Raw genomic sequence first — 23,701 nt, forward strand, 5'->3', positions numbered from 1 at the left:
GGAACATGAAATTTGAATTTAATAAATCTATAATACATAACTGATCATGACAACTATGATCAACTGCTGTATAAACTCATCTGGTTTACTAATGGTCTTGCCAGGTGCAGGATTTCAATAATTATTCAATAATTACTAATTTTGATTTGAATAAGCAAGTAGGGAATTAGATTATTTTTAAAATTGTGGTTAATTGTAAAATAGCTTTTGTAAGGAAGCAAGCCATGTGGCCCAGATCAAAAAGTAAGATCAAGAGTTTATTATTGCTTTTATTGATCAGGCCATTGTAAATTTAGATAACGCATTTGTGATTGCTTTGGGGTCAAAAGGTTTTACTCAAAAGCACAGTTATGTTTAAAATGGTTAGTTTTGTACATTATAGTATGTAACAGGCCTGTGGCATCTGTTTATGTATATGTATATCACTTTGGAATTAGGCTCTGTAGGGAGTTTTGTAGCCTTTAGTTGATTTGACATTTTTGACATCAGGCTTGGACTGATAACTGACAAGTATCATCAGCATAATCCAGGTGCCAGGCAATGAATTTTCAATAAGAGAGAATTGCAATATTTCCCCTTTACATTAAAAAGCAACAACATTGCTGAATCATCTGTTGTTAACATTTTCAGAGTCACCATGGAGCAGAAGTTTAATTGGACTAGCCAAAGTAGCAAGTAACAACATAACCCCAGAGGCTGAGAATTCTACAATAAAAAACCTCATCCTCTGTCTCACCGAAGTTTCTCCACCATCTAGAAGGTAGAAATCATGAGTATGATGGAATAAATACGCGAGGAACTGGACACCATTTGAAATAAGGCAACTTCCTTGATAGCAGCTGCATCCATCACTGTAAATATTCAGTCCTTCCACCACCAGCACACAATACCACTGTGTACCATTTCCAAGATACACAGACTCCTTTGATAACATCATCTAAACATATCAGGTCTGACATCCTGAAGAAATAGACAGTACAAGGTATACCTTTGTATTTGCCGCACACAAATTTTACTTTAACACACAAACAATGGTCTTGCCAAGAATATTATATCCTGACTGTGAAGTAAAAATCAGACAAAATCAAAATTTGCAGAGAGATGACGAACCCAGAATATAAGAACGCATGTTCTTGGTGCGGTGAAGAAGAGTGATGAGGACAGCCTGAGACTCCAGGAGGCCACAGCCAGGCTGGTCACATGGGGTGAACAGTGGCACATGGAATGAAAAGTGGATAAATGTGAGGTGGTGCACTTGAGCAGGATAAGTAAGGTAAGGAATGGAAGGACTCTGGGAAGCACAGAGGATCATAGGAATCTTGACAAACATGCTCACTGGTCCGTTAAGTTTGCAGGACAGATAGATGACTCATGGGACCCTTGCCTTCATTCACCAAAGCATTCAGTTTAAGAACAGGAAGTTGATGCTGGAATATATAAAATGGCTAGGCCAGACCTAGAGCATTGTGCACAGTCTGAAATCCATATCATTGGAGGGGGGGATGTGATTGCACTGGAGAGGAGGCAGAGGAGACATACCAGGATGTTGTCTGGGATGCAGAGTTTTCATTATGAAAAATGAGATCGGATAGACTGGGATTATTTTTCTTGAAGTAGTGAAGAGTGAGAGAAATGTGATTACGATGTACAAAATTCTGAAGGGTGTAGATAGAAAGAAAAATTTCCCCTTGATAGAAGGATCAATGACCAGATTTAATGTAAGGAACAGAAGGTTCAGAGGGGATGTGAGTAAAATGTTTCACCCAGTGGGTGGTAGGAATCTGGAACCCACCACCTGTAAGGGTGTTAGAGGCAGAAATCTTCTCAATATTTCAAAATTACTTATAAATACACTTGCAATGTCAAGGCATAAAAGTGCAGGAAAATGGGATTAGATTAGTTAGGTGGTTGGTTTTCCACTGACATAGACTTAATAGGCTGAAGGGCCTTTCTCAATGCTGTAAACCTTTGCAACTCTATTACATTTAAATGCCACATTGTAGATGATTTCTTTCTCAGTCACACTCGTAAAACTCTCCAAGTCAGTAATTAAACAAACAAAACCAGGTTATTTTAAAAATGCCTGATGTATTAAAGGTTTATCAGTCATTATCTAATTTGATGAAAGTTTGTACACATGGATGGTGGGGAATCAACTGTATAGAAGCAGGGAATTAAGCCAGAATCAACAAAAAAACTTAGTGTATGATCTCTAATATCTTGTTTCTATTTAAATAGATGCTGACAAAAGCTTTTCTGCTTTTTAAAAAAACTTTTTAGTCCCAAAGAATGTAGCCCACCTTTGGTGTACACTCCTTTCCTTCATGATTCACTACAATATCAGGATACAGAAGATGAGGAAGTGGGTGGTGGTGATTGGAAGAACATGAGATAGAAATTCATCTATGTGATCCGTAAGGAGGATTCCAATTAATATAACAATGGAGAGGATGCGATCAGAAGGATAATGTAATTGACAATTGTGAAAGTAAAAGTATCAACAGCTTAAGCTATGCACTGACGTTTTCTTTCTCAGATTTGGAGCTTGCAGTTTGACTAAACATCATAAGCTGCCATTCACAAGCACCATTAAAAGGTGTAGTCAAATGACTCACCTAGGTTATGATTCATTTAGTGATAGGTTCTGCAGTATTTGTATGAGTAAATCTGGCACGCTGCCTCTTCTTATTATGAAGGTGATACGGGGATTGAACATATTCAATGAGTGGGAAGCTGCAATATGCAGAGAGCTATTACTATTTACTGTCTGAACTCTACCTCATAAACCTTATTTATGCTTCACATCATTGTTCTCAAGTATGTCTCAGTTTGACACTTATCAGTTATGAGCTGTATACTGGACTACCACCTGTCAGTCAGCAACAATAAAAGGGCAAGCCTCAACCTGAGCAGGTCACAAAATCAGAACAGAAGCCAGCAACAAAGAATCAGATCAACCATCACAGAAAAGTCATAAGTTGATTGGTTGAGCAGTTGCTGTAAGGTTTGCGTTTCAACTCCAGCAATTTTGAAAATTAGAAATTGCCAAACCAGTACAGGGAAAGAATGAATTTATGGGCACACGAGTATGAGCGGATTTGTGGTCAGAGTGGGAAATGCTTATTTTCTGTTAATTTGTAATAAACAGTTCAAAAACAAAGTCAATTTTTTTTTAAAAAATCTAAACGAAGTTAAAACTAAACTTAATATATGAAGATAGCTCACCCGAGCAGTGCCAATCCTGTGAAACATGTAGGAGTCATGGTCACTTGATGTTACCTACAATGTGTCACTGACTGCACAAACTAGAACTATAGGATTGTGTAACTTGAGTAGTGTCTGTAGTCACTGAGTCACAATTGTGAGGCAGAGAACTACATGGACAGACTTCAGAGAGGTGGTCATACCACAGAAGTTTATAGGCAGTGAGGGAATAGGTGACCAGCTGGTCGTGCAGGAGCCATCAAAGGTCCTGATCACTGATTGGTTTTCTATGCCGAATAATGATGAGGGTGATGAATCCTCAAAAGAATGCAGCATCAGCCAAGCCCATGGCAAAAGTGACAAAACTGCACAGGAGTAAAGGATGATGAATGGGAGTGCAACAATGATAGCAGGGATTCTTTAGTTAGAGCAGCAGATTGGAGTATCTGTGTCCATTGGTGTGATTCAGGATGGTACGTTGCCTACCTGCTGCTAAGGTCATGGGTGTACAGAACAATTACAGAACATTATTGTGAAACAGGATGAACTGCAACAGATCATGATTCACATTGAACCAATGATACAGGAAGGAAAGGGGATATGGCCCTGCAATCAGAATTCAAGGAGCTAGGTGGAAAAATGGCAAGCAGGATCTCAAAAGTAGCAATTCTCAGATTATTCCTAGTATCACATGCTAGTAAGACCAAAAATAGGAAGAAAAAACAATTGAATGCATTGGTCGAAGGATGGTGCAGAAGGGACAACTTTAGGTTTGTGGAACAGCAGGTCTACGTCTGGGGGAGTTAGCACCAGTATAAGCCAGACATGTTGCACTTTAACAGAAGCATAATGAACTTCTAGCCAGTGCTGTTGGAGAGGATTAACCTAACTTGACAGGTATGTGTGAACCAAGAGAGGTGCATGGAATACTAGGAGAGGCAAATAGCACAAGAATAGTGAAAGATGAAGTCAGAGTGAGAGAGAAAGTTGTGAAGCCAAAATCAGATCTACACTGCATGTATATGAATACACTGTGTATGTTAATAAGACTGGGGGGGTTACAGGTACATAGTGACACGCAGGATAATGATTTTGTGCCAAAGATGGAGATAGCTCAAGGAAGGGCTTTACTGAGTGCTAAATATTCTTGGTTACCAACAGATGATTGGTGTTTTTGGTTAAGGAGAGCACTGTACTGCTGGAAAAGAAGAGGATGTCCCTGAAAGTTGAAGTACAGAACCAATTTGGTTAGAGCTAAGGAACAAAAGGGTGCAATTACCTTACTCCTTGTAATCTATAGATCAGCTACTAGTGGAAAGGATGCAGTGTAACAAGGAAATTTGACAGTTGCAAAAATCATGGAGTAGTCATAATGGAGAACTTTGATTATCTGAATATAGACTAAGATTGTGATAGTGTGAGGAGCAGAGAAGGGAAAGACTTCCTCAATAGCGTTTAGGAGAATTTCCTACAGATGAATGTGTCCAGTCCAGTGAGAAAAGAGACACTACTAGATTTCATTCTTGGGACTGAGAAGGCCAAGTAGATCAACTGTCAGTAGGGGAGGATTTAGGGTATTGTGACCATTGTAAGTTTAGGAAGATGGTGGAAAATGACACTAAGCAAACTGGTGTTTGAATAATCAGTTGTCAAATAGCTATCTTAAATGGGATAGGAACAGAGGGGACCATATATACTGGAACCAAAGCTTGGCAGGAAAACAGTAGCTGAGCAATGGGCTATCTACAAAAAGCTGATGGATTTGGCACAGACAAGATTACTTGAAAAGGGAAAGTCCTGCCATCCTGGGAATTATCCTGATAAAGCTTCTGTACACTCTCTATAGCAAGAGCATCCTTCCTGAGATAAGGAGACCAAACTCTCTCACAATATTCCAGGTGTGGCCTCATTAATGACATGTATAACTACAGTAAGACATCCTTGCTTTTGTACTTGAATCCTCTTGCTATGAAGGCCAACTTTTGCTTTCTTCACTGCCTGCTTCACCTACATACTTTGGGGGGAAAAAAGCCAGCAATAATTTGAGTCAGGAACAGAGTGCAGATTTTGAAAATGTTAAACAGAAGCTACTTTCTGCTGATGACTTGCTACATTAGCAACATGTCATACACAGGAGTAATAAGGAGCAATCCTTATCCAAATACAAACAGATGAAACATCAAAATTAGTCTACATCACATTTAGAATTTTGATGGAGACAGACCAAAAGTACGCACCATAGACAAGAAAGCATCAGCAGTTACCTCAGAATGTAAAAGTACTGCAGATCTCATCATGAGACTGAAACTTCAGGATGAAATAACCTTTGATAACATTTTTGGAATCATAAGAAATTTCAAAAAACCTTCTACACATACAAAGTTGAAGGTTTTGGCTGATGAGACACAAGTATGATATATTTAATCCATGTTCCAGACAAAAGGCTAGCAACAGCAGTCACACTCCAGTGGGCAACAATGGATCAAGTAGAATTGAAAGATCTTATTCCTATAGAACATGTAGAGTCTTGGTCTACATCAATAGCTAACTGTGCTGAAGAAGGGTCACTGGATCTAAAATGTTAATTCTGCTTTCTCTCCATAGATGCTGCCAGACCTGCTGAGATTTCCCAGCAATTTCTGTTTTTGTTTCGGATTACACCTTGTTGCACCAAATGTGTGCCATACACAGTGAAGTGCTTACAGTGCCAATTATTTAATTGTTTCTAGAAAGACCATGGATACGGCTAGCAATGGGTATGCTGGATTTTAAAGGGAAAATGTATTTAGTCTTAGTTTAATATTCAGTATAGATTCAAATTGCAAGACTGCACTTAACCACAGCAGATTCAACAATCACAACACCAAAAAATGTCTTTGTGATCCACACTTTCCTGGAAAAAATAATATTAGACAATTTATGAACAAGTGTTTCAGGAAGTTTGCTCTGGAAGCAGGCATTGACCAGGTGGCAAGCCCTCCACTTGCTCCACAGTAAGAGAAGCAGAAAAAGCAGTAAAAATTGTGAAGTTACGAATGCATGAAAATCCAGATTGGGAATTAGCTCCACTCAATTACAGAGCAACAAAACTCAACAATGATGAATACTTTGCCAATTAAATTATTAATTGCAAAGTAATTACCAATGGACATATCAGTTTCAGAACGCAATCGATAAAGACCATAAGAAAGTAAAACAGAGAAATGTCATGGTGAGAAAGCAACAGAGGTCATCTAACTCTCGACACAGGATGAAAACTCGAGTCAACCTTAAAGTCAGGGCATAAATTCCAATTGAAGGACAAAGGTAAAAATCACAACACCAGGTTATAGTCCGACAGGTTTATTCGGAAGCACCAGTTTTCAGAGCGCTGCTCCGTCCTCAGGTTTGTTTTGTTTTGAGTATAAGACTATACAACATAGAATTCTATATCATATGGTCTTATACTCCCCAAACACCTGATGAAGGAGCAGCGCTCTGAAAGCTGATGTTTCCGAATAAACCTGTTGGACTCTAACACTTTGTCCACCCCAGTTCAATGCTGGCACCTCCAAATCAGAGTTAAAGGACAGGAGGTCAAAAGCCACAGTCATCAGATAAACAAATCAATTAACATCTTATACAGTTAGACCACCTGAAGAGAATTCAGGAGGAACAGGATAGCAGGAGCATGGGGAGATCCCAACAAATGTATTTTGGACCTGTGCTTTGTTCATTTATTTATTTTCAAAATCCAGAAATGCAAAAATTACACTCCTGTGCTGTTTGGATTTCTTCCAATGTAGATTTACATCCCATCACATTCTGTGATGGCTATTATTTTCTGGAAGTGATGTTCAGTTTTAACAAAAAAGAAAATATTTACAGAACATGATGTTAATTTCCTAATAAATATACTGAATTGTAATGCAATAAGGAAGTTAATTTACTAAGCCACTTCGAAGCACTGACATGCCACAGTCATTAAGCTGGGTTTTTAGCTTGTTTAGAGTTGCCAACCTTTTCAGTCCTGGGATCAGCTTTTACTGGTGACTGTTAACTTCACTGAGCTTTTTAGGTAAGCAGCATTACAGGACATGCACTAAATATTTTAAAATAGCACAGTAGGGTAATTAAAAAATTCTTTGCAACCATCCTTAGCGTGGCTGTTCAAAACAAAAAGCAGCCTACCTCCCTGAAATGTTCTTCAGTACTGCCAAGGCATCAGGGAAGCCATCCATGTTGAAGTCCCCTAAGTGAATTGTGATTGGAAATTGAAAAGGTTGCAGTGCTGTTGATTCTTGTGAAGTAAATCCCCAAACAGTGTCGCCATTCTTCAGATTGGACAATACAGGAATCCACTGTTAATTTTAAACATAAGGAATTTTAAGTGGAAAAACAAGTCTGTTACATTTATCATAGATGAACTTTATAAGCCATATTGCCAAACCAATCTCTGAAAATGTACCAATTTTCCTTAAAATCCATTAATATATACCATATAACAAGTTGCAATTTGCAAAACTAATAACTGCATTACCCTGCTTCTAACCATATTGCACATCAAAGATTTGACCTAGACAGTATATATGATACAAACACAAAAACCTGGAATGTGCAACAATCAACCAATGAAGATTATAATGTTGAAGGTGAATTATTTGGCAACATGTTATTATTTTCAGGAAAAGAAATCATGAATACTTCATGTACAACCTACAGGTGGTGATTTAGTTCTCCTAGTAATTTAATCTAACTTATCGAAATTTGTTCTTTCTGTGCTTTACAAGCACAGACAATTACAATTACAAACAAGCTGGACTGAGTCAGTGTACAGGCCTTTTTATATTTAGCTCAGGTGATGCACAATCTAATAAATAGTCATCTTGTTATTTACAGAAAAAACTTAGTCATGCTTTCTGTCAATCTGGATCTAAAACACTGGTAGATTGGGGAATTTTGAATAATTTGATAATTCTTTAACTTTTATGATGACTCCGAGAATAGCCAGGCTTATCTTCCAGTGCACAACCGGAATGAGGCGCAACAAAATTGTTGTGGAGATGAGGAAGGAATGATTAAAGGTTCCGTATTAAAGTTAGGGGCAGGAAAGAGCTCAGAACAGTAGAGGTTTACAATGTTGGTGCTGTTCAGTCACACCACTCTTTAAATGCGGATTCCTCATGAAATAAATTCAAAACTACAATGGTCTTAACAAATTTTTAATTAGTGTGAAAGAGATAATCAAACCCAAATGTTAGCTAGCATCTCATCTCAGTCCAAATTACCATCTTGAGTGTCAATTTCATTGTCAGTTTTTATATTATCCTGTTTGAACTCTGTTTTTACCTTGTGGATAAGACTTATTAAATGTTACTTTTTCCTTGTCCTTGATTTTCACATCCAAACCCACATCTCTGTTACTTTAATCCTAACAATTTTAATATTAGTGTGTCCTGCTCTATTCTACAATTTCACTTTGAGTCTGTGTTAACACTTGAATGTTTTAACAAGCTAGAGACATTTGGGTGGCACAGTAGTTAGCAATGATGCCTTGCAGCACTAGGAACGGAGTTTGATTTGAGCCTTGGGTGACTGTGGAGTTTTATCACTGGGTGCTCTGGTTTATTTCCATTGTCCAAAGATGTGCAAGTTAATTGGATTGGCTACGCTAAATTGTCCATCGTGTCCAGAAATGTGTAGGCTAGGTGGATTAGCCATCGTAGATGCAGGCTTACAGGGGTCGGATAGAATGCTCCTTAGACAGTCAGTGCAGACTCAATGGGCTAAATGGTCTCTTTCTGCACTCTCTAAGAGAAAATAATCAATTGACTATTCTCACGATTAATTGTATTTTCCTCATGACACCGCACATTTTTCTTGAATAAGTCTAACCACTTTATACCAATTCAAGGAAGAATCATTTCCAGTTTTTGCTATGATTTTCGAATCTTCAGCAGGTGGGACACAGTTCCAGAAGCAGACTTATTAATGAGCTTCTGAGACCCAATAAAGGAGCTGGGAACTATTTCCTTTGCTGATAGGTTGTGGTATTTATGGAAGAATCTGTTCTTTGCTATCTGGCACTGTTGCAGTTATAGGATGCCATAGCATAAAAAGGAGGCTTTTTAGTCCATCTGCTGGCTATTAGTTAAAACAATTTAAAACTAATCTCACTGTCCTACTCTCCCTCACAACTACATATGATCCTGTTTCAAATATTTATCTTCATTTAAACAGTTTCTAACTTAATGAAGTAATGTAGTCTATGCAATAACAACTCTTCGCAAATGACTATTCATTTCACTTCTTACTTTTGAATGACATTTCCAATTGGTGACCTCTTGTCATTGGTAAGATGGCCGCAGTAAACATCCCTACACCCCCTTTACCCCAACAAACTCCTGATAATAAAAAACGAAAACTCATCACACACGTGTGGTAAAGCAGTTCCAAATAAAGATCGAGTCATGCTACTGAACACTGGACTCAGAATCATGTTTAAAATCCCTCTCCAAAAGTCACCCTTCACTTTGTAAGCACCACTGGAAACAAGCCCAGTCTGCACAGCTTTCCCTCATGTAGAAGCACACTGCTAATCATATGAATTTCTTAGTGCAGGCTGTTATTTTAAATGCTGAACCAACAACCTGCAAATGTATTTATTTGTTCTTTAATGTCAAAAATGTACCTTTTTAAATTACAACTTTTGGCTTTGACTCAATAAATTAAAATACACACCAATTTGAAAAAAAAATGTAGTAAGCAACTAAAGACTCCTTATTTATAAAATGAAGCTTCATCTACTACCTAAGAATAGAGCATAGATAGAAAAGACAGAAAGAAACTTAGCCACTTGATTGAGAAATCAATGGCTGGGCATAGATTTAAGGTAAGGGGCAAAAGGTTTAGAGGAGATATGGGGAAAACTTTTTCACCCCGAGGGTGGTGGGTAAAGGCAGAAGCCCTCATAATATTTAACAAGTATTTAGATCTATACTTGAGATGCCAAGAGACACAAAGCTACGGGCCAAGTACTGGAAAATGGGATTAGAATCGTTAGGTTGTTGTTTTTAAACCAGTGGAGACAGTGGGGTGACCTGAAGGGTCTTTTTTGTGCTGTGGTTTATTAGTAAAAACTAATTTGAAATTATCTTTTTCAAATGAATATTATTGGCCATAAGGTATTAGTTATTAATCTACTAAAATATCAAAACTGAAGCAAGTATGTGCACGAATGGGATGGCACTGGACAGTTATTCTAGCAGTCAACAGTTACACAATACATAATGTCTATGCATTGAAAGTACAACAGCTCGTTCTCATCGCAAATTTAGTCCAGGATGGATTTGGAATTGCCTGTAAACACTGATTTACATACACTTCCAAATGACATGGCATGAAAGTATCTGTTTACAGAAACTGCAATACAATCCACACCTGAATGCGGTTTAATTTTGTTGCTAGGCAACCAACTTGAAGACAGACCTTTAAAGTGACATTAGTGCAATAATTTTAGAAATATAAAGCTCGTCAGATTTCTTTTCACACAATGAAAGCAAACTAATCTGACTAAATTTCCAATACTAGACAAACAAATTTTTAGTCTAATAGACAAAACTGAATTGCAGCTTCAGAGTTAAAGCAACCCCAAAGTGTTGTTCTCGAGATATCTCCTTAATAAACAATATGAGATTGACAACGCAAACGCAGATATTGAACATAAAATTTATGTGCACCAAATGTTAGATTTGAAAATAACCAATACATGATTTCCATTCATTGGAATTACACTACATAGTAATTGCAGCCCACATCAAATGTTTGAAAACAAAATGGTTTTTGCTGGAAGTGAGAAAAAACAATGCCTCTAGACAGGGAACCAAGTTATCTCAACAGATAATCGAGTTGTGCTTTGACTGAGTTTCCAAAGTTATTGAAAGATTTTTAAAAAAAATTATATTACATTTCCTTTGGTCAACAGAAGAATACACTAGGATTTATAAATCAAGCAAACAGTATGGGGACTTGTTAGTTATGAAATGGGATGACTGATCTGCAATTGATTTGTGGAAATTTTAAAGAAGATCTTAAGCAATGGATTTTCGCTGCAATTCAGCACTGAATATACAAATAATATCACTGAGCAGAAACATGACATTCCTGGCATCAGGAATGGTGGATCAGGAGACATGTCCCAGTTTAAATTAGAACAAAAAGTCATTAAGCAATGAAACCAGGATTTTCACACAAAGAATACTGAATATGGAATTCTCTTTCCAAAAGGCTATGGATGCTGGAGCAATTTGGACGGTGTGGGAGCAAGTGAAGGAAAACAAAACCAGTTTGAAATTTAGAATATGGTCAGAGGATCATTTTTAACACCATTTTCATCTGTGCAGAGAGACTGAACTGATTCAATTTTTAATTCGAAATGTAACAGTTTCAATGGTAGTACCTTCCCAATGATGCACTGAAGAAGTGTCAGTCTAGATTACATGCTTAAGTCTTGAATCATAAGCTGCTGATGCAGTATTGAGCATGATAATGGGAGAGGAGGCAATGGAATATGAGGGAGAGGGGGGAAAAAAAGAGAGAGAGACAGACAGATACAGACAGAGAGATATAACGGAAAAAGGGATGGTGGAATATAGGTGATGTGGAGATCGGAAGAAAGAAAACATGAGAGACAGAGATTGAAAACTGACCTATAAACCGGTACCTGTTTATTCATACTACAGATTATTAACAGAGCTTCAAAACTTATGCTATTAGCTGGTTAGATTTGTTGATTAAAAATCAAGCTTAACACTGCTGTCTTTGACTATGTTTGCACAATTGCATACTCAACCTTAACGTTAAAAATTTCTGTAAATAAGTCTAGTTATCTACAGGGTAACCATATAACTACAGGTGAGAAAGGGCTTTGGACATGAAAATGAATTCCTCTCAAGAGATCCTGCCATCTTCCTATTGTTTTAAAATTATTCCAGCATTTTTGTCTTGATTACCTGTTTGGAAGTTTATCAATTTTTGTGACGAAATATTTTCTGATTAAATAAATGACTTTGTACAATTTATATTCTTGCAGTTTCAGTTGAAGTAATATTCCAGGTTAACATTTTCTACGCTACTTGAAATTCTACATAACATTAAATTATAATATCTGATGCCTCAAGAATCACGATAAGGCCAAACAACATTTGCTTGCCATTTGACAAAAGAGGAAATTAAATTCTGATTATAATTTCATCAAGAACTTTTGACTGATTTCTTTGTTTATGCCAATCTTACATTGCAACCTTAGACAAAATGCATTCTACAAATATGAGAAAACTACATGAAATGATAATTTGTATCGCATTCCCTAACAGATTTAACACTCAAATTTTGGAGTGATCCTTTGGAAAACAGCAGATGCAACACAATTGGCAATAATGGCAAGAAAGTGGAAATTTGAGGGCATTTCTGTATCATGCCTGAAGTAGAAAATTACATGGTTTCACCCACCATCTCTCAAGTGGGTGCCTTAGTAGTAAAATTGCTCAGGAGTTGATATGCTTTTGCTTCTGAAAATGTGAAACTAAGTATTACTAAACATTACAATGTGTCACAACCAAGGTTCCCTCTTTGAGAGTCCTTAGTTAGGCGGAGAGTGGATGGACTGACTAATTATGATCATAGACAACTGCTCCACCCAAGGCAAATTAATTTTACAAATTAATTCTAACAAAGGCAATCACTATTAAACAGAAGTAAGCTGGGCACTTTTTTGAGAAAAAAATGCAATGTTAACATCATTAGCTAAGCCATTTATTACTGTCCATCTTTAATCGCCCTCAAGAAGTGGCAACATTGTGTCTAACTTGGAAGGGAATTTGTCAGATAGTGACACTGCCCTGCAAGACGCTATTCAAGAAACATACATTGGCTGCTGCTGCATATCACGTATATTAGTTTGTCCAACTTGGGTCATGATGTAGCACACTGAAGTATCCCACCTGCCCAACACCAGTGTTCCAAATGCAGGAAGCGTAATTGCAAGATTGTCTGAAGAGATGTGTTGTCAATCAGAGGCTGTTTCTTTCCCACAACTGCTGCTGGTAGACTCACTGTGGAAAACGTGGTCAAGATCAGAATCTCTGATTGGAATAGCAGCAAACTGTGCAACTGTAATTTCATTCAGCATGAGGCTGGTGCTCTTGGAACAGCAGTAGCAGTGAGCCTCAGGCACTGTAGAAGAGCAACTGGAAGGAACATAATACCCACTGGAAAGAGGCTCTGGATTCCCAACTGGTTTTGGGGAAAGACTTTCCCTGTTGGGTAGCGAGTGGGCTGTGGGTGAGGGAAGGAGGCTTTCTTTACAATGCTGGTAGAATCTCCCTGAAAGGATTATAATTAAAATGCCCTGGGGTGGGAGGAAGAGATAAGAAGGGTGTGCACATGGGACAGTTGGGGGAACAGAGAGTGTGCCTGTCTCCCCCAAAACTCTAACCTGAAGAACTCTATTCCTGAAGAAGGGCTTATGCCCGAAACGTCGATTCTCCTGTTCCCTGGATGCTGCCTGACCTGCTGCGCTTTTCCAGCAACACATTTTCAGCTCAAAACTCTAACCCACAAAGCAGGCAGGGAAGAACTGAATGACTCAAGTTGAATGGCAACTCACTTCCAACCGTCAATTCCTATGGATTTTGCCGTGGTCAGCTTGAAGTGTAGCAGAGATGAATCAAGGTCAGTGTTAATTAAATCCAATTCTTAGGTTGGAGATCTCCTCCCCTCCTTCCCTGGTGATCAGGACTTAGGACCTAATTGGTTTCTCACTTGCTCTGCTTTTCATCAGAAAAAGCACAAAAAAATTAGCCCTGCTGCTTGGCATTTTCTACGAACTATTTTTATTAACTATTCATTCATTTAAACGGTTGATTTATTGCTTAGGATTTTGTCTCCTTGAAATACATGTTTACAGCGGTGTCAAAAGTTACCTTTCTAAAATCCAGTGAGAGTAAAACTGAAATATTCTCTTGGACAGTGGTGCAGTAGCCAGTACACGCTGATAATTGATAGTAGAGTAAGTAACTAGTTAATGTGCCTCAATGGGGTTCGAATCTCAGTGGCTGTTTTGTCCCAAGTGCTGAGCTGCTGAACTTTCTTTTAGTTTAGACTTTGTAACAGTTTGATACAACGGAGTAATTTGCTAAGCCATTTCAGAGGGCAGATAAAAGTCAAACACATTGCTGTGGATCTGGAATCAAACGCAGGAAAGACTAAGGATGGCATAATTCCTTACTTGAGGACACTAGTGAACCACATGGGCTTTGTCTGAAAATTGACAATGATTACGTGGCTGTCATTAGATCATCATTTAATTCCAGGTTTTCAATTAATACAAATTTCACCATCTGCCATGGTGGGTTTTGAACATGAGCTTGGAGCTCTGGATATAGTACTCCACTATGCTCCAAGGCCCAACCACCTTCAGCTATTTCATCATGTTCAAATGTGGGGATGTTTGCTCATAATTTCACAATGCTCAGCAGCATTTGAGACTCCCCAGATATTGAAATAGTCCATGTCAATATACAGGAAGACTGAGAAAATATCCAGGCTTGGGCTGATAAGTGGCAAGTGAGATTTGTGTCACACGCGTCAGACAATGATGATCAAAATTTAAACTTTGAAATTGGACTGGCCACATAAGTACTGAGGGTACAACAGCAGGTCAGATCAGAGGTTCGGAATTCTGCCACACAACACAACAGATGAATAAAGTCTCTCACAAAGGTCCTTCAACAGCACTTTCCAAATCCACACCATCTATCATATGAAAGGACCAAAGGCAGCAGATGCATGGGAACATCATCTGGAAATTCCCCTCTAAGTCACTCTCCACCTTGACTTGGAACTACATTGCTGTTCCTTTACTGTTGTGATGAAAGGTGTGTGATGTTTTCCCCTCCAAGGGTTTGGATTTTAAACAATGTTCTACCTAATTGTGTGAAGGGCTTTATTAATTAATAAGGTCAGTCTTTTCAGAACCATAGTTTTATACCAGTATGTGTCAGAAAACAAATGACTGATGGCTTCCAGGAGTGTAAATTAAACTTTGTTTGTATTGTGATGTTTGTAATAGCAGAAAAAAGGCAGAAGCCTTAGCAGAAACTAGGATTAACAATTTTTTAAAAACATGGTTAGAAACTTTGAATTCAGTTCAAAAGATCTGATTGAAATTAGATGAAATAATAGTCTCTCCCAAGGAGTTCGTTCCAAGCAATTGATGGAATAAGTTACCTCAGTTTGTGAAAATTTCCAAATGCAGAGTGCTTGTTTCGAAATCTGTATTGGTTCTTCAAAGATATTACCTTTAAAATAGTGATGGAAAAGGATAGGCCGGATCTAAAAGTTAAAGTTCTAAATTGGAGGAAGGCCAATTTTGATGGTATTAGACAAAAACTTTCAAAAGTTGACTGGGGGCGGATGTTTGCAGGTAAATGGATGGTTGGAAAATGGGAAGTCTTCAAAATTGAGATAATTACAGTCCAGAGACAGTAAGTTCCTGTAAGGGTGAAGGGCAAGGTTGGGAATGAGAGATGACGAGAGAAATTGAGAACAAAGAACAAAGAAACTCAATTTTCTTGCTCCTCAGATGCTGCCTGACCTTCTGTGTTCTTTGCCATTTACTGTATAGTTCGCTCTTGAATTGGATCTTCCAAAATGCATCACCTCACATTTATCTGGATTGAACTCCATCTGTCATTTCTCTGCCCAACTCTCTAATTATTTATATTCTGCTGTATTCTGTCACTATCACTATCTGCTACTCCACCAATCTTAATGTCATCTGCAAACTTGCTAATGAGGCAACCCACACCTTCCTGCAAATCATTTATGTATATTGTGGGCGGCACGTTGGCTAGCACTGCTGCCTCACAGTGCCAGAGACCCGGGTTCAATTCCCGCCTCAGGCAACTGACTGTGTGGAGTTTGCATGTTCTCCCAGTGTCTGCGTGGGTTTCCTCCGGGTGCTCCGGTTTCCCCCCACAGTCCAAAGATGTGCAGGTTAGGTGAATTGGCCATGCTAAATTGCCTGGAGTGTTAGGTAAGGGGTAAATGTAGGGGTATGGATGGGTTGTGCTTCGGTGGGGCGGTGTGAACTTGTTGGGCCGAAGGGTCTGTTTCCACACTGTAAGTAATCTAATCTAATCTAATCTAATCTAATCATATGACAAATATCAGTGGTCCCAGCACGGATTCCTGTGGAACATCACTGGTCACAGATCTCCATTTTGAGAAGCATCCTTCCACTACTACTCTGTCTCCTGTTGCCCAACCAGTTGTCTATCCATCTGGCTAGAACACTCTAGAATCCGTGCAACTTCACCCTCTTCATCAGCCGACCATGGGCAACCTTATCAAGCACCTTACTAAAGTCCATGTATATGACATCTACATCTCTTCCCTCATCAATCAACTTTGTCACCACTTCAAAGAATTTTATTAGGTTTGTAAGACATAACCTTTCCTGCACAAAACCACATTGTCTGTCACTGATAAGCCCATTTTTTTCTAAATGGGTATAAATCCTATCCCTCAGTATCTTCCCTACCACTAACATCAGGCTCACAGGTCTGTAAGTAGCTGGATAATCCCCGCCACCCTTCTTAAATAAGGGCACAACATTAGCAATTCTCCAGTCCTCTGGAACTTCCCCAGTGTTCAAGGATGCTGCAAAGGTATCTGTTAAAGCCCCAGCTATTTCCTCTCTCACGTCCCTCATCATTCTGTGATAGATCCCATCCGGACCTGGGATTTGTTTACTTTAATGCCTTTTAGAATACCCAACACTTCCTCCCTCCTTACGTCGCTTTGACTTAGGGTAATCAAACATCTATTCCTAACCTCAACATCTGCCGTGTCCCTCTCCTCAGTGAACACTGATGCAAAGTACTCATTAATAATCTCACTCATTTTCTCTGACTCCACGCATCTCTTTTCCCCTTTGTCCTTGAGTGGGCCAAACTTTTCCCTAGTTACCCTCTTGCTCCTTGTATGTGAATAAAAGGCTTAGGGGTTTTCCTTAACCCTGCTCGCTAAGGATATCTTATGACCCCTTTTTGCCCTCTTAATTCCTTGTTTCAGATTAGTCCGACATTCCCGATATTCTTCCAAAGCTTCGTCTGTCTTCTGTTGCCGAGACCTTATGTACTCATCCTTTTTCCTCTTAGCTAGTCTTTCAATTTCACCGATCATCTATGGTTCCCTAATCTTGCCATTTCTATCCCTCATTTTCACAGGAACATCTCTCTCGAACTCGAATCAACCGCTTTAAAAGCAACCCATATATCCAATGTGGATTTCCCTTCAAACAGCTGCTCCCAATCTCCATTCCCCAGCTCCTACCACATTTTGGTCATCCCCCAATTTAGCAGTTTTCCTTTCGGACCACTCTAGTCTTTGTCCAGGGGTATTCTAAAACTTATGGTATTATGATCACTGTTCCCAAAGTAATTTGCTAATGAAACTTCAACCACCTGGCTGGACTCATTTCCCAACACAAAGTCTAGTATGGCCTTATCGCGAGTTGGACTATTTACATACTGATCTTGGAAACCCTCCTGGATGCTCCTTACAAATTCTGTTCCATCCAGACCTCTAACACTAAGTGAATCCCAGTCAATGTTGGGAAAATTAAAATCTCCTATCACCACCACTCTGATGCTCCTACATCTTTCTATGATCTCTCTACTTTTGTGCACCTCTATCTCACGTTTGCTGTTGGGAGGCCCGTAGTACAATCCCAACATTATTACCGCACCCTTCCTATTTCTGAGCTCTGCCCATATTGCCTCACTGCTCGAGTCTTCCATAGTGCAATCCTTCAGCACAGCTGGGATACCCTCTTTGACTAGTAATGCAACTCCTCCACCCCTTTTACCTGCTTCTCTATCCTGCCTGAAGCATCGATATCCTGGGATATTTAGTTGCCAACCATGCCCTTTCCTCAACCAGTCTCGGTAATAGCAATAACATCATACTCCCAGATACTAATCCAAGCCCTAGGTTCATCTAACTTACCTATTATACTTTTGCATTAAAACAAATGCACTTCAAATCACCAGTCCCTGTGTTCATCATCTGCTCCCTGCCTACTCTTCCCCTTAGTCACACTGACTTAATTATCTAGTTCCTTACAGGCTTTAGTTACTATCTCCTTCCTGTCCACTAACCTCCTCATTTGGTTCCCAACCCCCAGGCACATTAGTTTAAACCTTTCTCAACAGCATTAGCAAAAGCAACCCCCCCCCTCCCCCACCAAGGACATTGGTTCCAGTCTGGCCCAGATGTAGACCATCCAATTTGCAATAGTCCCACCTCCCCCAGAACGGTCCCAAAGTCCCAAAAATCTGAACCCTCTCCCTCTTGTACCATCTCTCAAGCCACACATTCATCTTGATGATTCTATCATTCCTACTCTGAGTAGCACGTGGCACTGGTAGCAATCTGAGGTTACTATCTCTGAGATCCTATTTGTTAACTTGGTTCCTAATGCCCTAAATTCTGCATGTAGGACCTCATCCCCTTTTTTTAAAACCTATATCACTGGTGCTTACATGCGCCGCAACAACTGGCTGTTCACCCTACCCCTTGAGATTTTTCTGAAGTCAATCCGTGACATCCCTGACTCGTGCACTTGGGAGGCAACATAGCATTCAGGAGTCTCGTTTTCGACCACAGAAACGCCTATCTACTCCCCTTACAATTGAATCCCCCATGACTATAGCCCTTCCACTCTTTTTCTTGCCCTTCTGAACAGCAGAGGTTTTGATCAAGAATAAGAAGGAAGCATATGTTAGGTATAGACAGCAGAGATCAAGTGACTTCCTAGAATAGTATAAAAGCAGTAGCAGTATACCAAAGAGTGAAATCAGGAAGGCAAAATGGAGACATGAGATAGCTTTGGCAAAAATGGTGAAGGAAAATCCAAAAGGGATTCTACAAATATATTATGGACAAAAAGGTAACTTTTGAGAGAATAGGGCCCCTTAAGTATCATCAAGGAGATGGGGGACATACTAAACGAATATTTTGCATCAGTGTTTACTGTGGAGGAGGAGACGGAAGATAAAGAACCTGGGGAAATAAATAGCGACATCTTGAAAAATGTCCATATTATTGAGGTGGTGGTACTGGACAGCTTAAAAGGTGGATAATTCCCTGAGACCTGATCGGAACTACCCTTGACCTCTGTGGAAAGCTAGGATTGTGAATGCTGGGCCCCTTGCTGAGATATCTGTATCATTGATAGTTACAGGTGGAAGATTGGAGGTTTGCTAACGTGTTGTCACTGCTTACGAAAGGTGGTAAGGAAATGCTAGGGAACTACAGACCGTGGAGTCTGACATCGGTGGTGGGCAAGGTGTTGGAAGGAGTTCTGAGAGGCTGGATTTACATGTATTTCGAAAGGCAAAGATTGATTAGGTATAATCAACATGGCTGTGTGTGTGGGAAATCACGTCTCACTAACTTGATTGAGTTTTTTTGAAGAAGCAACAAAGAGGATTGATGAGGGCAGAGCAGTGGATATGATCTATATGGATTTCAGTAAGGCTTTCAATAAGGTTTCTCATGGTAGACTGGCTAGCAAGGTTAGATCAAACGGAATACAGGGAGAACTGGCTTGAAGGTAGAAGACAAAGGGTGGTGGTGGTGGAGGGTTACTTTCCAAACTGGAGGTTTGTTATGAGTGGTGCGCCATAAGGATTGGTACTAGATCCACTGCTTTTCATCATTTACATAAACGATTTGGATGTGAACATAGGTATCGGTAGTAAGTTTGCGAATGACACTAAAATTGAAGGTGTACTGGACAGTATAGAACATTACCTCAGAGTACAATGGGATCTTGATCAAAGGGCCAATGGGTCAAGGAGTGGCAGATGGAAATAAATTTAGATAAATATGGAGGTGCTGCATTTTGGAAAGACAAATCAGGGCAAGTATTATACACTTAATGGTAGGGTCCTGGGAGTATGCTGAACCAAAAGAGCTTGGAGTGAAGGCACATTGTTTCTTGAAAGTGGAGTTGCAGGTAGGTAGGATAGTGAAGGCGGTATTTGGTATGCTTGCCTTTATTGGTCAGTGCATTGAGTATAGGAGTTGGGAGATCATGTTGCGGCTGTACAGGACATTGGTTGGGCCACTTTTGGAATATTCTGGTCTCCTTGCTGTGCAAAGGATGTTGTGAAACTTGAAAGGATTCAGAAAAGATTCACAAGGATGTTGCCGAGGTTGGAGAGTTTGAGTTATTGGGAGAGGCTGAATAGGCTGGGGCTGTTTTCCCTGGAGTGTAGAGGCTGAGAGATGACCATATAGAGGTTTATAAAATAATGGGGTGCATAAATAGGGTAAATAGACAAGTCTTTTCTCTGAGGTGGGGAAGTCCAAAACTAGAGGGCATAGGTTTAATGAGAGTGGGGTAAGATTTAAAAGGGATCTTAGAGGCATCGTTTTCATGCAGAGGGTGCTGTGTGTATGGAGTGAGCTGCCAGAGGAAGTGGAAGAGGCTGGTACAATTACAACATTTAGAAGGCACTTGGATGGATAAATGAATAGGAAGGGTTTAAGAAAGATATGGGCCAAATGCTGGCAAATGGGACTAGATTTATTGAGGATATCTAGTTGGCACGGACGAGTTGAACCAAAGGGTCTGTTTCCATGCTGTACATGTCTACGACTCTATAAGAGAATCACAAGACTAGATCTGAAAAGGAGCAGTTAAATCAGCCTACAGACTTGACAGGGAGGAAACATTTCTTTGGATTTTGATCAACTGGAAGGTGATGGTTTTGGGGATTAGGTGGGGTTTAGTTTTGCCGGGTGTTTGAAATCCTTTATGTCGATTGCTTGGTTTGTTTGTTTTATCATTCGTGTGCGCAACAAACTTTTGTTTTATTCTTAAAACCAAATCTGGAGCCTGGCATACTTTTGTTTCACTAAAGCCCAACGCACTAAATTAAAGAACATAATAAAATGCGATTTATCAAACCAGATTTCATTCTGGAATCTGACGCTCAATAATAAAATCAGCTAGAATCATAACATTGTCACTGGGTCGAGATCCTGGAACTTCCTGCCAGACAGCACTGTGGGTATGCCTACGTCCCATGGACTGCAGTGGTTCAAGAAGGGAACCTAACCAGTGATGCCAGATATAAAGACAGATCTTTTCAAATAAAAAAAAGTATAAAGAGACAGGCACAATGACGGTGTAATGCAATATAGTTAGAAACATCACTAGTTTTGCAATCCAGAGGCCTAGGATAAAGGTTCACGTCCCAGCACAGCAGCTGGTGGAAATAAAGTTCAATTAATCAATACATTTAATTTATAACGAAAGAGATATTTTAGCACAGTGGACAGCTGAGCCAGAGACTCTGAGTTCAAGTCTCTGCCCAGGACTTGAAGACCAAAGCAGGTTCACTCACAACACACCACAATTAAATTGAGAATCAGCCTGCAACTGTTCCAATGCATGCCAATGGCAGGCAGTAGGAGTGGGTCAAATTCCAGGTCAGCCACTTGATGGAAAGAATGTGGTGCTTCTATCACCATTATACACAGCTCCAACTAAAACATGCATGTAAAAAGGACGTTGTCATAGCAACTCTCAGTGAACTGAAACATTACCATCACTATCTATCATTAGTGCCAACTACATAACATCATTAAACTGATCACAATATTCATCATAAAGGCAGTGAGCATTGGCTGGCTTGGAGGCAGACATATGTAATGTTGCATTCTCCGAGTAGATCTAGTACAAATAAAAAAGAAATTGGCATCTGGTTTCCTACTTCACCATCTGGCTTCTGAATAAATTAACCAAGGGCAGTAATTCAAATCTCATCTCTAGAATTCAGCTCTTTAGTCTCTGCTTGTAATACGGCCTGGAACCAAGCATTTCTATTACAATTCAAAAGGAACATTGGTGAGCAAGCTGACGGTGAGAAAAGGTTCCTCAATGCATTGTTGACAGCATGTTTCTTCACTTTGCGAGTGAAGAAATTTAAGTTGAAGAATGGGAATTGGACTGCTTGGATTTGGCCTTTTTGTGGAAAAGACACACCTGAAATAAAAATTCCACTTTGTCAGGTCGGTGTCAATTCTGCAGCAGTACTAGAATAGCTTTCCAGCCAGGATGTTACTGGGGACCGAAATCTTTGCAATCACTGATTTTCTCAGTTATTTCTTGATCTCACATGAATGAAACATTTTGGCCAAGGTCAGTGTTTCCAATGTAGGAATCCTGGCAGGCATCAAAGATGTATCATCTGTTCAGCACAACACGTTGAAAATGGTCACAAATGACTTGTTTGTACTTGTGCTGAGCTCTTCCTCCGTTGAGGAAGGAAGATGTACGGACACTTCCCACCAACATGCATGACTGGATGTGGCACGATGACAGAGCTTTGATATGGTAAATTAATTGTGGATTCATTTAACTTTGATGATAATATGCTTCCACTGTTTCGCATTTTGTAGTGAAGTCATATAGCTTCACTCAATTGGCACTTCATTCGCAGGTTCACTTAGTGTTGTCTCCATGCCTTTTTTAGACTTGATTTAGTTGTTTCTTAGAGTGATACTAGTACGTAGGTAGATATGCCACGTCAGGAGGTAACAGATATTGCAACGTTGTGGGTAATTACCACAAGCTATCTGCAATTTGGCAACTTATTAAGAAATCTCAGAGACAACCAAATACTGAAACAAATATTTAAACTTGATTGCATGTAACAACCAAAATAAGACCTCTCAAGTAATCAAGTTAAGCATTACAACCTAACTTAGCTATCATTTGATTAATGGTGGGAATTTAGCTACAGTTCCGTGTAACTATAATCTGTCTCTGGGCTCGATACTTGTGCAGTGTTGTCCTCCAGAGTTCTGCACTAGGAATCATGGAATTGAATTCTTGCAGAATTTCCCCATCCTTGAAACTTGTGGTGTGACATAGAGTCATAGAGATGTACAGCATGGAAACAGACCCTTCTGTCCAACCTGTTCATGCCGACCAGATATGCCAACCGAATCTAGCACCCAGCCCCGGCCCATATCCCTCCAAACCATTCCTATTCATGTACCCATCCAAATGCCTCTTAAATGTTACAATTGTACCAGCCTCCACCACATTCTCTGGCAGTTCATTCCATACACGTGCCACCCTCTGCATGACAAAGTTGCCCCTTAGGTCTCTTTTACATCTTTCCCCTCTCATCCTAAACGTATGCCCTCTAGTGCTGGACTCCCTGACCCCAGGGAAAAGACTTCATCTATTTACCCTATCCATGCCCCTCATAATTTTGTAAGCCTCTAAAAGGTCACCCTCAGCCTCCGACGCTCCAGGGAAAACAGCACCAGCCTGTTCAGCCTCTTCCTATAGCTCAAATCCTCCAACTCTGGCAACATCCTTGTAAATCTTTTCTGAACCCTTTCAAGTTTCACAACATCTTTCCGATAG

General features: G+C 39.6%; 1 protein-coding gene across 1 annotated transcript in view; it reads right to left on the reverse strand.

Moving 5' to 3' along the window:
• The window catches only part of itfg1 (integrin alpha FG-GAP repeat containing 1), a 238,056-nt gene that overhangs the window by 108,724 nt on the left and 105,631 nt on the right, over nt 1–23,701 (reverse strand). Inside the window, exon 10 of the mRNA XM_043706920.1 lies at nt 7,375–7,544. Coding sequence (XP_043562855.1) covers nt 7,375–7,544 — 170 coding nt within the window. The remainder of the gene's footprint in view (nt 1–7,374; nt 7,545–23,701) is intronic.

The sequence above is a fragment of the Chiloscyllium plagiosum genome, chromosome 17 (genome assembly GCF_004010195.1).
Source record: "Chiloscyllium plagiosum isolate BGI_BamShark_2017 chromosome 17, ASM401019v2, whole genome shotgun sequence".
Taxonomy (NCBI): domain Eukaryota; kingdom Metazoa; phylum Chordata; class Chondrichthyes; order Orectolobiformes; family Hemiscylliidae; genus Chiloscyllium; species Chiloscyllium plagiosum.